Here is a 16,933-nt window from a genome sequence, read left to right on the forward strand (position 1 = left end):
CTTTGTAAATTGATGGGTATATTTGATCAACTGAAGAATCCAAATTGATGGGTATATGCACTACAGCTATAGAGGCAGGTCCTTTTGCCATGGACCACTCCCTACCTCGTGCCATATACACTTTGTGATGCATTTGGGTTTATTTCATTTATTTTGTTTTATTTAACTTTTAATTTGTTTTATTTTTCACGGCTCTACCAACACATAGTTTTAAGTGGGGGGAGTACTATGTATTCTGGATTGCCTAGTCGATAAGAAATTTAAATCCCCTTTTGCATTATATAAAATCATTGCACTGCTTTCTTCTTGGTGATTAATTTGTCTCTCACAAGTTATATTTGCAGTGATTTTTCAACTTATTGGACTTTTTGAAAACTTGGTCTTAATTGCTCTATGTTCTTCTCTTGGAAAACATCTGTCCACATGTTTTACAGTCTTGCAACTAAAGTAGTCATCTGCCTTTGTGATTTTAATAGTGAATTGCTAATCTAGTTTTGTAAGAACCCAAGGAGATGCCCTCTTTAGTTCTGATACTTCGATATAGCTTTAAATTTAGTTTTTGAAGTTTTTCATTTCATTTTCCTACAGCCTGGAGAAAGAAATTTTAGACCGTTACCTTGAAGTTGTTCTGAAGGGAAACAAGGATGGGTTGAAGGTAAGACTCAAGTTACATGTGTTATGGTATGGAAGGAGAAGAAAAAAGGAAAAAATATCATGTTTTTTTTTTTTTATTTTGTTCATCCAATTTAATAATGAGGCTTTCACTTCATGTTAGCTAACAATTCTTCTGATCTTCCTCTACTTCTAACAGAAACTACGGTTGCGGATAAAGGATCCACCGCGAAGAAAGCATATGGTGTACCTTGGAGGAGCAGTCCTTGCAGGAATTATGAAGGTACAGTGTTGCCTGCCCCTCCCTCTCTCTCTCTCTCTCACACACACACACTCATACAAACCAGGACACAGTGGTTTCAATGATGTGATTTATCAATTTGCATTTTTCACCCCCATGTTAAGTATGTCTTGTGCTTCTAAAAGTAGACCACAATATTTGGACAGTGCATTTGTTGCTTTCAGATTTGTGAAAAGCAAACTGAAATGAAGAGCAAAAAAGGAAAGCAAGAAAAGAAAAAATAAATAAAGGAAAAATAATTTTCTTAACAAAAAGCAATTTTTTAGATACAGGGAACAAAAACATGAATTGATATGAAGTTGGACATTGAGAAATTTGATTACTCGTGCAGGATGCACCGGAGTTTTGGATTAGCAGAGAAGATTACCTGGAAGAGGGAATTGCATGTCTAAGCAAGTGTGGCCAAGCATGAATTTTTGGCTAGGAGAGTGTTAGCATTTAAGTCTTCCAAGAGTTGGGTGGCTAATGCAGTGATCTATTTTTGTGATAATTCTAGCAAAAGTTTCGTTATGCCATACGTATCGCCCAAAAAAAAAATCTCACCATGCCATACCCCTATTGTTAGGTATAGGGAAAAAATTATGTATTTTAATGCTTCCTGCATATCTTTATATTGGTGGAGCAGATGTCTATCATGTATATCAGTGTAACAATTTTTGTACTTGAATTTTCCCTTTTATCGTAGGATGTTTTTTTCTTTTTTGCGACAGCATTACACCGTCGCAAAAAATAGAAAATTTTAATATTTTTATTAATTTTGTTACAGGTTTTACTTTTTGCGACGGTATTATACTGTCGCAAAAAATAGAAATTTTATTATTTAAAATAGTAATTTTATTATCTTTTAATACTTTTTGCTACGGCATTACACTGTCGCAAAAAATAAAAATTTTCATATTTTTAATACTTTTTGCGACGGCACCACACCGTCGCAAAACAGTGTTTTTGCCATTGCAAAAAAAGACTACTAACGACGGTATTTTTTGCCGTCTCAAATAACATTTTTAGCGACGGTAAAATAGTGCCGTCGCAAAAAAGTCAAGAAATTTCAAACGTTATTAGTGACTGCACAGTGCCGTCGCAAAAAGGCAAAAATGCCGTCGCAAAACATTAGCGACGACACTGTGCTGTCGCAAAAACTCTTTTGCAACCCCTGCAATTGCGACCCCCTCTTGCCGTCGCAAAAAGTCATTTTGCCGTCACAAAAAAAATTAGCGACGCATTAGGAGTATTAGCGACGGTATTTTACCGTCACAAAAAGTCAATTTTTTTGTAGTGATTGCTCAGATTAAAATATCTAGTTCGGAGATCTGAACTAAAGACTAGAAGTCGACTCTTATAATTTATATATGTGGGGTGTTTGGATACAACCTAAAAAAATCTAGATTTCCCTTACAAAAAGTAAAACAAACGGCTTAGCGGTTTGTAAGAACTAATAAAAATTAAATGTGTCACAATCCACTTTTTTTAATTCATACAAACCACTTAGTAGGATTTTTTCATTGCAAATAATTTTTAAACAATTTTCCAGCAATTTTTTTAACTTCTAAAAAAACCATAAAAATGTAAACCCTAAACAGCCACCTAGAAATCCTGTTTTGGTTTTTTGTTTGAATACAAAAATTGAAAACTAATTTGATGAATAAAATATAATAAAAAAATCCATCATTTTTATATAATTTATTATTTTTTGAGGTGAAAATAATTTTTAAAAATTTAAAAATATGTTTTTTGTGATTATTTTTAAAAAGTTAGATTTTCTTAAAAAAATAAAAAATTAATTTTAAAAAAGCAACCAAACTGAATACTATCTACGCCTCACTAGTAGTATTTTTTGGGATTCTAACTTTTTAGTGGGGAGTTTTCTCTCTCTTGAGAGCAGGTTTCTTCTTCGTTTTGAGGAAGCTTTCTTCAGGGTCTTTTTCTAATTGGTGTGTGGTTTGGGAACGTCCTGGTGCTATTTCCTCTGTTTTTTATTTTTGGTGTGTTGCAGATCGGTGCCTTTTGGTTTTGGGGGGGTGTTTGGGTAGGTTTTTTTGTTGGGCCTCTTGGGGAAAAGGAGGTGTATTTCCTTTCCCATTGTTTCTTTTTTGGGATGGCAAAGACCGTCGGGGGTTTTGCTCGAGAAGGGAGCTGGACTGATAGTAGTGATACTGGAGTAGGAAGTGAATTTTCTGAAGAACGACGCTCTGCTTTTTCTCCTCACGCGTACATTCCACTATCCTCGCATCATCCTCGGTGCGGAGTAAGTATGGAAATGGATGAGGACATCTGGGGTGTGGGTCGTAGTCTTTATCAAAACTGTTTGGTTTGGAGCGTGCATGATATAAGGGAGTTCAATGTCTTTCTCATGCAATCTTTCCTAGATGATTTGTGGCAGCTGGATGGCTTCATGCATGTTATTGGTCGTAGTAAGAATGTCTACATGCTCTCGTTTGAGCATGCAGATAATTTACAAAGGGTGGTCGCCAATGGCCCTTATGCTGTTGCTGGAGCTTTTTTCACGGTCGATTATTGGCGCTCTCAGCTGGTGCTAGAGAAGCTAGTTATTTCTCAAGCTGCAATCTGGGTCCGATTGGTTGGGTTACCGCTTGAATGTTATACTTATGAGGCTGGATTTTGCTTGGGTAAGGCTATCGGAGAGGTCCTTCAGGCTGATGTGGATCCTCTTTTTCCTCGGAATATTCGTTACTTGAGGATTAAGGTGTGGATTTATTTGGAGGCACCGTTGATTAGTGGTTTTTTCCTTAAGTTTCAAGATGGCACTCATCATTGGATTGAATGTCAATATAAATGTCTTTGTCGTTTGTGCCGAAAATGTGGAAGGATTGGACATACGGATGGACAGTGTGCAACACTATTTCTGGAAGGCCAACATCTTATTCAAACTCAGTTGGCTAATGTGGCTCAACGTTTGGGGACTAGAGTGATTCATCAAGAAGGCCAACTGATGTATACGTCCAGAATTCGGGCGAATGCTCATCGGGCTGATAGTCAGTCAACACGGTTAGCTCGTCGCACCACTATGAGGCATGTTTCTGAAACAGGTATTGCACATGGTGAGGGGGGTCGATTCCGACTCGTTTCAACCATACCAACTCTGTTCATGACTCGGAGCTTGCAGTGGATCAAGTTTTGGTACCGGTGCAGGCGGAGAATGGACAACATCTTCTGGATAGTTCTCTGCAAACTGGTGTAGTTAGTGACCAGCTACAAGAGGATGGGGTGGCTGACAATAACCACTCTTGAGTCAACTCAGGCTATTGAACCACTACCCAACGACCCGGTAAACTTAGTGGTTGAATTAGAATTAATGTGGAATAAATGGGCTGACGGATTGCAATCTTTGGGTATTAATGCTAGACGGCTCATGATTGATGTGGATCACTTTGAAAGGATGCAGCTACAGCAAGCAGGACAATGGTCTGCAGAGATGAGGATGGAACTGATGGGCCAAAGATTCTTTGAATTTTCGGACTAGGACAATACAATTCAGTCCATACCATCGCATGGCGTGGGCCGCAGATTAAATATACCAGATGGAGAACGCCACTTAGGCCAGCGGGCCTTGTTGGCATCTGGGCCTCAGGAGAGGGGGCCTCAGTCTAGTGGGTCTCAACCAGGGGCCTCTAGTTCACATGGGCCAGGTCCCTTACCTCCTTCTGTCGATGACAGTTTGGTGCACGATTTGTTTGCTGGGCCTCTCCTTAAAAGGCGTCATTTGGGTCTTCACCAAGATGTTGTTGTTGCTTATTACTGTGAGGGTGTGACTGAGGTAGAAGGAAGGTGCGAAGAGGAGGAGTCTTGCACCCCCGATGTCGGTGGAGTGTCAGATTCAGTTGTGTTAGTGCATTACGGTGGCCGACGTAAAAGGAAAGCTTACCGTGGTTTAGTCAATAGCAGGCTACTTTCGCATCGGGCCTCCAAAGACCATATTCCTCCGCTGGATGCTGTCTCTCAGATGTCAGATGCAGTTATATGGCGTCAACGGCAAGGCTCTAGATTACGAAGAGAGCTGGTCAAGTCTGGGAGATGTCAGAAACGGCCATTGCTGGGCCAACGTAAGGGTTGCGAACTGGTTGAGGATGGCTTCTTCCGACGACGCAAATGCCGTCTCAAAACCAAGGCGTGCGTCATACAAAGGAGTGTAAGAGGATCGGAGTCAGGTTATGATTCGGAGCACAGTTCAACGGCTAATAATGAGCAGTCCACACATCCCGCCCATTGGTCTGAGCTGCAACGCTATTTTATTGACCAAGAGGCGGCACGGATGGAGGGTCTCGGGCTTTCTTCACCAGATCAGGTTCCTGATGGGGTTTCTCAGGAGGTTGGCTTCTTCCGACGACGCAAACGTCGTCTCAAAACCAAGGTGTGCGTCATACAAAGGAGTGTGGGGGGATCGGAGTCGGGTTATGATTCGGAGCACAGTTCAACGGCTAATAATGAGCAGTCCACACATCCCGCCCATTGGTCTGAGCTGCAGCGTTATTTTATTGACCAAGAGGCGGCACGGATGGAGGGTCTCAGGCTTTCTTCACCAGATCAGGTTCCTGATGGGGTTTCTCAGGAGGTTGTCCCACAACAACCTCCTCTGGAGCCATGAGGTTGTTCAGCTGAAACTGTAGGGGTTTGGGTCATCCCTTTACAGTTCGAACAGTCAAACAATTGACCCAGAAATAGAGACCAAATTTGCTTTTCTTAAGTGAAACAAAAAAATTAGCCCATCAGGTGGATTTTTTGGGGATGTCTCTGGGTTATAAGCATAGCTTCGATATGAATTGTCAGGGTAGTAGGGGAGGCTTATGGGCTGCTTGGGATGATAACTATGATATGGTTGGCATGGAAGCTTCTGATCGAATGTTGATTTTGGAAGTGCTGGATAAGGTTATGGGTAAGTGGTATCTTTTTTTGGTTTATGGGCCCCCTGTTATGAAAGATAGAGCACCTTTTTGGTTGGAGTTAGAACAGAAAATCCGAAGCTGTGAAGGGCCGGTTGTGCTGGTTGGGGATTTTAATCAGGTAAGAAGTTTGGCTGAAAAATGGAGTCTTACGCACCGTCGAATTCGAGGTGAGAACTCCTTTAATAATTTGATCTTTAATACGCAACTGATTGAAATCCCAAATCAAGGGATGTGGTATACCTGGAGCACTAACAAAGCTGATTCGGATATTATTTATGAAAGACTGGATCGTGTGTTGGTCTCTTCAGACTGGTTTGAAAAATTCCCAAGTGCTTCGCTCATTGTTTTACCTATCCAACGGTCGGATCATAGCCCGTTGATATTCGACACAAATTTGGTGTTCAGATCCTCTAAGAGGGTTAGGTGGTTTGAAGCAGTCTGGTTGAAAGATGAATCCTCGTATCAAATTATTTCGCGAGCATGGCATGTTTCGGTTCCTAGCTCTAGCCAATTTGCGGTGTGCTGAAAGCAGCAAATTGTCTTTAATCATCTACGTAATTGGAGTAGTTTGTCATATCGGAGTTTGCAGGGGAAAATTAATGAGGTGCGGGTGTTACTGTAGCAGAAACAGAGGCACGTTCGAAGCAAGGCTGACTCAGCTGCGGACTGGAATCTTCGGCAACGTCTAGATGAACTCCTGAACAAACAAGAATTATATTGGGCTCAACGTTCTAAGCAGCACTGGTTACACTTGGGGGACAAGAATACTAGGTTCTTTCATCAAATGGCCTCGTGGAAGAAAAAGAAGGTTTAAATTCTTGTTCTACAACGGGAGGATGGAGTTCTACTCACAGACCAGAAGGAGATTCATCAAGCTTTTCTCAATCATTTCAAAGCTTTGTTTCACTGTGATGATCCACTTCCTACTTCGACTCGGTCATCTCCAGGTGCCTTTCCTACTCATTTTGATTTACTTTCTTCCTTCAATTGTAAATTAAGTGAGGCCCCATCAAAATTTATTGAATCTCCCATTTCATGAGGCTAAAATCAAAACTGCGATTTTTTCAAATGGGTAAACTAAAAGCTCCTGGGCCTGATGGTTTCATTGCGGGGTTTTATCAGAACTATTGGAGTACTGTTGGACCTTCAATTGTTGAAGCAGTGCTAGCTTTTCTCCAGTCGGGTTATCTGCTTAAGGAGTTTAATAAAACCTTCATTTTCTTAATCCCGAAGATTAAGGACCCGATGACTGTTAATGATTTTAGACCAATTAGCCTCTGCAACGTGATCTATAAAATTGGGTCTAAAGTGTTGGCCAATCGACTGCGTGAGGTGCTGCCCAATTTAATTACCCCCAATCAAAGTGCTTTTCTTCAGGGTCGCATTATTTCTGATAATATCTTGATTGCTCATGAGGTGAGTGAATTTACTCGGCATACTAAAAAAGGGCGTAAGATGTTTTTTGGTCTAAAGTTAGACATGAATAAAGCCTATGATTGGGTCAATTGGGAGTTTTTACTCTCTGTCCTTCGGTGTATGGGTTTTAGTGATCATTGGGTAAAGTTGATCCATCAATGTGTTTCCACAGTTTTTTTTTTTTTCCTGTTTTACTCAATGGTCATCCCTCGGAATTTTTCACTCCAAAAGCTGGGCTGCGTCAAGGGGATCCATTGTCGCCTTATCTGTTCATTCTAGTGATGCAAGCTTTATGAGAGAGGTTAACTCATTTTGCACAGCAAGGTATTTGTCGAGGTATTGCTATTAGTCGGCACTCCCCGCTAGTCTCTCATTTAATGTTTGCTAATGATTACTTTTTATTTATGCAATTCAAAGGAGAAGAGGTATGGTGCTTACAATGGCTTTTAAATGCGTTTTGTGAACATTCTGGGCTAAGAATTAATATTTCCAAGTCTGAGTTGTATTTAAGCCCCAATTTTGGCGGCCGGGAAAGGGGCATCTTGGATTCTTGTTTTCGTTTTAAAGTAGTCCCCAATCCTGGCATTTATTTGGGAGCATCTTTGAATTATTCTGGGAGGACAAAAAGGGAAGTCTTTAATATCTTGGTTGAGAATCTTTCACGTAAGTTGCAAGGCTGGAAATGCAAGCTTTTAACTTTTGCTGGTAGATGCATTATGGTTAAACATGTCTTGCAAGCTGTCCCCATATACCTCATGTCTGTTTTTAAAATTCCAAGTGGGGTTCTCCAGAAAATGAACACCATTATTAGGCGTTTTTTATGGCAGTTAGATCTGGGACATGGGATGTTTTGGAAAAAATGGGATAATTTCTCTTCCTAAAAATGAGGGAGGGTTGGGCTTCCGAGAATTTGGTGCTTTTAATCAGGCGCTTTTAGCAAGGCAAGCTTGGCGAGTATTGTCCAATCCGACTTCTTTGTTTGCCTTAGTGTTGTTAGGAAAATATAGTTTCGGAAAAACTTTTCTTAACATTCAGTGCGCTAAAGCTGCGTCTTGGGGATGGAAAAGCTTAATGTGGGGTTGGGAATTGTTAAATGAGGGGTTAATCTGGAGGGTTGGAAATGGGCAGTCCATCAAACCTTTTGAGGATTTCTGGATCCCGGGGTAGATTAACCCAGTGCGAGGCATGAAGCTGTCCAATTTCTTTCCAGAAATGAGAGTGGCACATTTGATAGATTTTCCAAATAATTGTTGGAGAGGTGATTTGATTTCTTGGTTGTTTCCAGCAGAAGTGGTTCCACTGATACTAGGTATCTATATCCCTTTGGTTTCGTGCCCAGATAGATTGGTGTGGACTAGCACTACAAATGGGATCTTTTCGGTTAAGTCGGGTTATTGGTCAACTATAAAACGTCGACATGCAGGAACTCCTAGTGCTAATACAGTGGATACTTTCGTTTGGAAAAAATTGTGGAAGTTAAACTTGCCCTCTAAATTGAGCTTATTTTTGTGGAAATGTCTTCATAATATCCTTCCAGTAAAATGGCAGCTTCGCAAAAGAGGCGTTCCTATTGATGCAATATGTGCTCGATGTGGCCAATCTGAGGAAACCAAAGAGCATGTTTTCTTTGAGTGCCAATGGTCTCAACGAGTTTAGAGGGGCACAACTTTGGGTCTGAATTTCTCCATAGGTCAACCTGTTGGCTTTCACATTTGGTGGACGGAGTGGATAACTTCTGTTCAGGCGGATGAGCTTATTCTCCATTATGTGGCTATCCTTTGGGCAATTTGGCGACAGCGTAACCTCTAGGTTTTTTAAAATGAACAATTATCCATTGAACAAACATTACTTCTGGTTGATGATTTTAAAAAGCAATGGTCCAACAATTCCATCGATGTTACAAATGCTAGTTTGGACTATAAGCATGCATTGTCGAAGGATTCATCTTCTAACCACTGTTGTGTTCTTGCCAATACTTGTGTGGTTTCTAAGGATTTTCAGTTGTTTACTTGTGTGGTGGATGGAGCATGGCAGCAGGTCACAAGAGCAGCAGGAATTGCATGGGTTTGTTTTGATGAATATCAACTGCAGGTATATCAACGAGGGATTTCAACTCGGCTGGCGTCTCCATTGCTAGCAGAAGCAAGAGCTCTTTTGGAAGCCATTAAGTGGGCGATTACGAGGAAAATTACATGCATGTCCCTTTTTACTGATTGTAAACTTTTAGTTGATAGCTGTGCACAAAAAAATTGTTTTGATTAGGAGGTAGATTTAGTGTTACAAGATATTTTGATGTTAAGTTCTGCCTTCCACTTTTTATGTGTAACTAAAGTGCATAGAGTGCTGGTTAAACCAATACATAAACTTGCTAGGTCTGTAATTTCCATACCCTATGGTTAATATATATGGTACTTTGCCTGGTGCTCAAAAAAAAAAAAAAAAAAAACTTTTTAGTGGGATATGTAATTATTGTTTTGAAATCAAATCAAAATATATTAATTCATCATATTGTTCCTTTTATTTTCATTATTAAATATATTTACAATTATTTTAAAAGGGTAGTTTTGGAATTCTCTAGAGTTTTATTTTTTGACTTCTGAAATGGACAAATATTTTAAAATACCTAAAAAAGATGGACAAATAATATGAGGCGGAAGGGGGAAGGAGTATTAAATTTATAGAATTTAAAAGAAATTATTCAAATAGAACATGAGAGTACTTTTTCATACACCTGAAGCAGCACCAAAAAGTGATGTATATGAGAGCAAAGTCAGCAAAAGTTGTTTTAATAAGTAGATTAAAAGTTAATTTTTTGATTTTTTAATTTTTTTTAAAAAAAATATGTAAAAAAATAAAAAAATAATAATATAATATAAATGTTCCCAAATTAGCCCAAAGTGATTATATTTCTTAATTTTTTGAAAATATTTGAGATTTTAAAAATTCTACCAAATGTCTTAAATGTGTGTGGGATCCACATATATAGATCTCGCACTCATGTAAAATATTTAAAATTTTTAGGGTCCCTAATATTCCTCTTAATTTTCAATTAAAAATACTTGTTCAATCCATAAAACTACAAAGTGTAAAATCGGAAGTGATAGAGAACTTTAAACATAAGTTATTTTTTTTTATTATTATTCTTATTACAGGAAAATTCTCTCTACCCTCCTGCAGGTCCAAGGCAGCGCCCCTTGCAGAGATCACCAGGGTGTCCTGTTAGCCGTTCCGAGCGAGGAGACTATAACCTGGGAATTTACCCCAACCTCCCAAGCTAAGCTCCGCTTAAATCGAGATTCGCACAGTGGGGGAGCATTGAACCCACACCAAGTGCTGATTAGAAAACTAGAGGTTTAACCTCCTAACCAACTGTGCTTGGCTCAGGGAAAGAGAATTGAACCTATGACCTTGGGGCTTAAACCCCAAGCATTAACCACAATGCCACCCACCCCTGGATTAAAACATAAGTTTTAATTTGAGCTCCATGTAGTAAAAGAAAAAAAATCAAAATCCACGACACACTCATCACATCAATAAATGGGCACCCATTAAAGTTTTAAAGCTCTTGTTTTAGGAGTTTTTTTTTCAAATAATCTACAAAAAAAAAAAAAAAACTACTTAGCGAATTGACCCACTTTTTAAATTATTTGAGAAACTAACTTGCTTTTGAAATCGCATTTTGAAAATGCGATTTTGAAATTGAAATTGCATTTTGAACATGCAATTTCACCTTGAAATCACAGGTTGAAAATGCAATTTTAATTGAAATTGCATGTTGAACATGTAATTTCACCACGTCATCATTTTCAACTTGCGATTTTAAGGTGAAATTGCAAATTCAAGATGCAATTTCAATTTCAAAATCGTATTTTGAAAATGCGATTTCAAAAAGCAAGTTAATTTCCTAAATAGTTTGACAAGTGGATCAATTCTTTAATTAGTTTTTTTTTTTAGAATATTAAAAAAAAAAACTCCTTGTTTTAGAGCTATCAAATATTTTGGATGTAAAATCGAAGGATCATCAATTTCAAGGAAACTTTTTCTAAATTCTTTTTGTTCAATATTGTACGAAAACGAAATAATGTTCTCGTATAATCCTGTTGATCAAGTTTGCGCTCCTCCGTACGTCGTTGCTTTACTCCTTGAAAACACAAACGCAAGCTAGCCGGCGGGTGTGTGCCGGATACCCCTCTGATGCCTAAGTCAGTAAAAATAGACAAATAGGCAAAAGCTCTGTGTATTCGAGAATCAAAGTTGTGTTACCTCTTCCATAGGTTCTGTTATGAGCTTTTATAGGTTCCGTGTGACACAATCCTAGTAGGACTCTTATTCCTTCATGTAAAGTCCTCCTATCCTTCAACACCCCTTCACTGTTTAAACCAAGTGAGATGGTTTTACCTCGGTAATATGACAAAACGACCGAGCTAACAATACTTCTTTGTCATACTCAAACCAGTACCTTCACATGCAACTCATAGCTCGGCCCTTGTTCACCAATACCTCAGTTGTGTCCGTTAAAGACCGAGCTAAATATAGCAAGCTCTGACCGCGCTAACAATAGCAAGGTTAACCTTAAGAAGCCATAATACCTCGGGTCCAAAACACTGTGACCGAGCTAATTACCACACTGACCGGGGTGACTGAGCTAACTGCAAGGCTCCTGTGGGACCGAGCTAACTACAAGACCCTTTTACTCAGCCCTTCTTACTGTGGTCCACAAAACGGCTCATTACCCAACTCGGCCCAATTTACTTATAAATTACCCTCTCAAATATCATTTCAGGCCTGCCTACACAAAAATTCTAATTATTATTATAAAATATAATATAAAAAAAAAAGTTATTAATTAGCTAACAACAAGTTCCAAAAAAAATTTCTATTCACAAAATAAATAAATAAACAATTATCAACAGGTTTGTACAAATTTTCAACAACATCAACCTATTAATCAAGTCGTTTTAGTGAAAGCTTTTCAAATAAAATAAATTACAAGTAAAACCCCAATTCTCCAGATGCAATTTTCTCAATTGTGTTGGTCTTAAATCATAAACAAACAACACATACATATGCACAAAATCATCTATTTTATATAGTTGAGTGTTGAGAAGAGGAAAACCTGATAGCCATAAGAATCGCCAAAAGAGAGACTGATCTGATCTCTAGTGTACTTTGGTGAAGAACAGCTCGTCGTTATGGTCACCATGTAAGAACAGTCCGAAGAGCTCTGTTTTTAAAGCCAAATGCAAAATAAAAAAAAAACATCAACATATATACATAAAAAACAAAAAATATTAAGAAAAATTAAAAATATGAAATAGGGGGATTTGGAGACCTGGGTTTTGTTGATGTTAATGGAAGATAAAGGTAGAGGCAGACGAATGATAGATCCGCCATGGGTTTTGTTGATGTTGAACGGTTGTTGTAGAGGTATTGGCTGACGAATGATAGATTGGCCATGGGAGGTAGAGAAGAAGAGCACGAAAAAGCAGAGTATTGCTTTTGTAGTCATCATCTTCTCCAAAACCCTCTTGTTTGACTACCGTTCCTCCTCAGAGATGGTACGCGAAAGTAAGAGAGAGAGAGAGAGAGAGAGGGTACAGCTGTTCGACTCTCCACCTCTTATATATATATATATATATATATAGAAAATAATCAATCTGCTTTAAGGTTGCTGACAAAAAAGGGTACTTCGGTCTTAAGTGTTGATTTTTTTGCATCTATATAAATAAATTAGTATATGTCCGTACACGGTATAAATAATGTTGATATTAAAATGTAATTGTAATTTATACATATTATGTTCAAATTTATAGAGTCTTGTCAATTTTTTATAAAGATATTGAAAAAATATAAAGAAGTATTCTTCTTCTTAAAAAACTTATAAAGAATTAGCCTCTTTAATTCTACATCATTAGAGGCGGAATTAGAAAAGCAAAATTAGATGATGAAACACACGCGATTTAATTTCATTTTTAGACTTTATTTATTTTTAAATAATAAGAAATACCAAAAAATAGGAAATAAAAATAAACAAAACATACTGAAACAATTCTCAATCTTACCTTGCGAGTGCGAGTTCGAAGGGTAATTTCAAACTGCAATTTCATACGTATATAGTATAAACAGGAGTACTAAGTTAAAACTGTAATTTCAAATGTGTAATCTCATATTCTCCAAAAGGAAATCTCATGTCCTACATATTTAGCAATCATGTTTAACACTGAATCTCGTGTTCTACAGTATAAATAGGAGTATTGAGTTAAAATCTATTCAGCTACTAACAAAATGTTGAAAATACAATTTTTATTTTTATTTTTATAAAAAAAAATATGAACTTCGATCACCAAAACCCCAAATTGTTTTTCCCCCCCTTTTTTTTTCCTTTAAAATCTCAGCAACCAAAAAATGCACCAAAAGTAAATTATCCAAAAAACACCTCTTCTTCGTAATTTCTAATTTCAAAATCAAAACAACAGTGACCAAAGCAACCAAAATCAAAACAAACAATCTTACCTTGTCAGTTCGAAATTTAGGACTTTGATTTCGTACACGAAAAAGAAAGAGTTTTAACTCAGCATCAATCTTACATAAACTCAACAATATCTAAGATATAAACAAAAGTAAATAAAGCTAAAATCAACTCTAAGCTAGAAAATACACACACGCACAAACACACACACACAAAAAAAAAAAAAAAAACTCACCTAATAAATATGATAACATACACAAAAGATGAAGAATTCAACTCAACATCAATCTCATATAAAGTGAACAACCTCCAATCCAAATATACTGTATAACCCACACTATAAAATGATGAAATGAAGCTCTTTCCACCTCAAAAACAAAAACCAAGAACTTCAGAGAAAGAGTCTTAACTCAGCATCAATCTTACATAAACTCAACAATCTCTAAGATACTTTAGGAATTCAAAATTTAAACAGAAGCAAAGAAACAAATTAATTGGCGATAACCCTCGATTAATTGGCACTTGAACCCCACTTTCAAATATGGCAGCAAGATAACAATGTCAATCCCATGTCCATTATTAGTAGGTTAAGAGAAAACTGTGTAACTATACCTTTAGCATCATTCCAACTTGATGTAGATCAATCACAAATGTTGATTGTTCAGCATTCATAAATTTTCTTCCCATGGCACAAAATATCATATTTTTTGGAATTCTGGTAAGTTCTCGTAGTAAAATATGCAAAAATGCAGTACCAAAAAAATTAATTATACCAAAAGGCCAGGGATATAAAAATCGAACCTGTCAGTCAAACCTACAGTAGCAACATCTGTAGGTACAAAACTCCCAATATGGGAAAGGAAAACAATTAAAGCTACCTGAAAGAAAAGAAAAAAAAGAAGAAGTTATCTTTCAAGATGTGTCAAATAAATATTTCTATTTATTAAGGATTAGTGCATTTATACAGAACATATATGCAACATTATTATACAGAACTTCCAATGTGGGAAAGGAAAACAATTAAAGCTACCTGGAAAAAAAAAAATTTATCTTTCAAGATGTGTCAAATAAATATTTCTATTTATTAAGGATTAGTGCATTTATACATAACATAAATGCAACATTATTATTAAAACTTTGACACAAAGAGAAAGGTGAAACACTAACAAAACTTATACTTATAGTTGTCAGATAAAACTATTGAAGTATATAAATTTGAGTAGACATGAAAGTTAGAGTATTTAATTAAAAACAGAAGCAAAGTGAAAGTCAAAAAATTAAGAGAAGAAAACGAATCTGCTTTATTATATAGATGGTTAGAACAACCCATATAAGTTGCTATCAGCTTAGAGCAACAAAGGAAGTTAGGTTGCTGGACATCAAGTCCATTTCATCAAAATTAATTGCAGGTTCGTTTTAAATTTGTATTATGAATACCATGTTCTACAACTTAAAAAAAAAACTTTTACATCATTAGGTGAAGTTTTGATATGGTGTTTAGTTTTTATTTTTTATTTTTGGTCACATAAATTATTCTTAGATTAACAATCTAAATTAACAATCTAAATTATCGATAACCCGTGCCTGAAGGCACTGTGAACAATTTTTGTTTAATACGTGCTACAAAATTCAATTATAATAAATTAATTTAAAATGACAATATCACTTCAATTTAAAATTTCACATAAAACAGGAACAAAAAATATAAAGAAAATTGAAATAAATAACTAATAAATTTCAATTTTTTTTATTTTTTAATGAATTTATCATGAATGTAGGTTTCCCACCTCATTCACATAATTGGGGTGATGTCTTCAAGAGTTCCCACCTTATTCTCTAACATATTTTCAAAATCAGCCCTATTTAAGAAATAATTCAAATCAATCAAATAAAACATCAAATCAATAGGAATGATTCAAATCCTTCAAACTTTTTCACAGTTTCAACTAACTACTTATAAATAAATGAAATAAAACTAACCCAAGTTACTTTAAAGACTAACCTTATTGTTAATACCAGAATATCATGGATGATACAACAAATCCAAGCTAATTTCACAACCAACTGTGTTGGAAAGTCAGAGGTCTTAAAAAGAAAAATGAATTCAAAAACAAACCATGAAAATTCATAACCATGATAAGGGGAAGGGGGAACTAATGTATATAGAAATTAAGAGGCAATAATACTATAACATCCTCCTTCAACCCACTAATAAATTATTCATGCACAATAGACACTAAATTTTCACAAAAATCCATATCAAGCATATGTGACTTTCACCAAAATATGCAAAGATACTAAATTTAGTGAATTTTCAAGGACACTTTACTGTCCACACTCAATAACCATCCATAAGATCCAATCTTTTACATTGATAAGACACTTTACAAAAATATTAGAAATTCAATGAAGTACATATTAAAGTACAAATCCAATCTTTTTAATGAATTTTTCAATAAATTTCAAATTTATAGCGTATGCCCGTGCCTTCAGGCACGGTGTAAATAATGTTAGAATTATAATATAATTGTAATCATAACACTATTTAAATTTAAAATTAAAATGCAATTATAAAAATATATTTAATAGAGAAATACAGTGTCAAAACTAAGTCACTCTCTCACTTTGTTTTTCTATTTCTCTCTTTAAATTGAAAAACACCCAACACCAATGAGAGGATGTCAAAACACTGTACAGAGAGAGCGAGGAAGATAGAGCCGATGTCAAAACACCCACCCAAACCATTAAGATCTCAGTGTATAAGCTAAAGAGAAATACAGTTTCAAAACTAACTCACTCTCTCACTCTGTTTTTCTATCTCTCTTCAAATTGAAGAACACCCAAGACCAATGAGAGGATGTCAAAACACTGTATAGAGAGAGTGAGGGAGAGAGTGTCGATGTCAAAACACCCAAACCATTAAGATCTGTGTATAAGCTAAAGAGAAATAGTAAACAAAAGGAAGGATGGTTTCGAAAATGGTAATAGTGGTTTTTTGCAGCAGTGATATAAAATATCCAGTGCAAGAGGAACCACTAAATTCTTGAAAACAACTCTAAAAAGACAGTCTAATTTTAACTCAAACTTGCTGGATTTGTAATAGCGAGAGATTCATGCCATGCTTCACATTTGACTATGAATTGGAATTTCTAATTGTTCTAACTTAGCAAGGCTGTTTAGGAGTTTGCTAAACTATTGAAAGGGAAAGGGAGTTTTTCATGCCACAGTCAGGAC

At 36.4% G+C, this 16,933-nt stretch overlaps 1 protein-coding gene and 2 long non-coding RNA genes across 4 annotated transcripts; 2 read left to right on the top strand and 1 right to left on the bottom strand.

The window, feature by feature from the left end:
- The first annotated feature begins 241 nt into the window (after window positions 1–241).
- On the top strand, window positions 242–2,017 carry LOC114270184 (uncharacterized). Its single transcript, XR_003631859.2, has 3 exons — window positions 242–655; window positions 812–895; window positions 1,245–2,017. It is a non-coding gene; the product is annotated as an uncharacterized LOC114270184 (long non-coding RNA).
- Window positions 2,018–5,656: 3,639 nt separating this feature from the next.
- LOC145812887 (uncharacterized) lies at window positions 5,657–6,340 on the top strand. The gene has a single exon (XM_082908114.1). It carries the CDS (start codon window positions 5,657–5,659, stop codon window positions 6,338–6,340), a length of 684 nt encoding a protein of 227 aa, XP_082764240.1.
- Window positions 6,341–10,687: 4,347 nt separating this feature from the next.
- LOC145813758 (uncharacterized) lies at window positions 10,688–12,593 on the bottom strand. Of its 2 annotated transcripts, none has more exons than XR_014357009.1 (3): window positions 12,563–12,593; window positions 12,347–12,454; window positions 10,688–12,019 (listed from the first exon to the last, which is right to left on the bottom strand). It is a non-coding gene; the product is annotated as an uncharacterized LOC145813758 (long non-coding RNA). The 2 variants fall into 2 exon arrangements; XR_014357010.1 differs by having other exon boundaries at window positions 10,688–12,015; window positions 12,563–12,592.
- Window positions 12,594–16,933: the final 4,340 nt, after the last annotated feature.

Source organism: Camellia sinensis, chromosome 15, assembly GCF_055761805.1.
Source record: "Camellia sinensis isolate YWXY chromosome 15, ASM5576180v1, whole genome shotgun sequence".
Lineage (NCBI taxonomy): Eukaryota > Viridiplantae > Streptophyta > Magnoliopsida > Ericales > Theaceae > Camellia > Camellia sinensis.

Coding starts and splice junctions, on each gene's coding strand:
- LOC145812887 (XM_082908114.1), top strand. CDS start 5,657: ATGTCTCTGGGTTATAAGCATAGCTTCGATATGAATTGTCAGGGTAGT.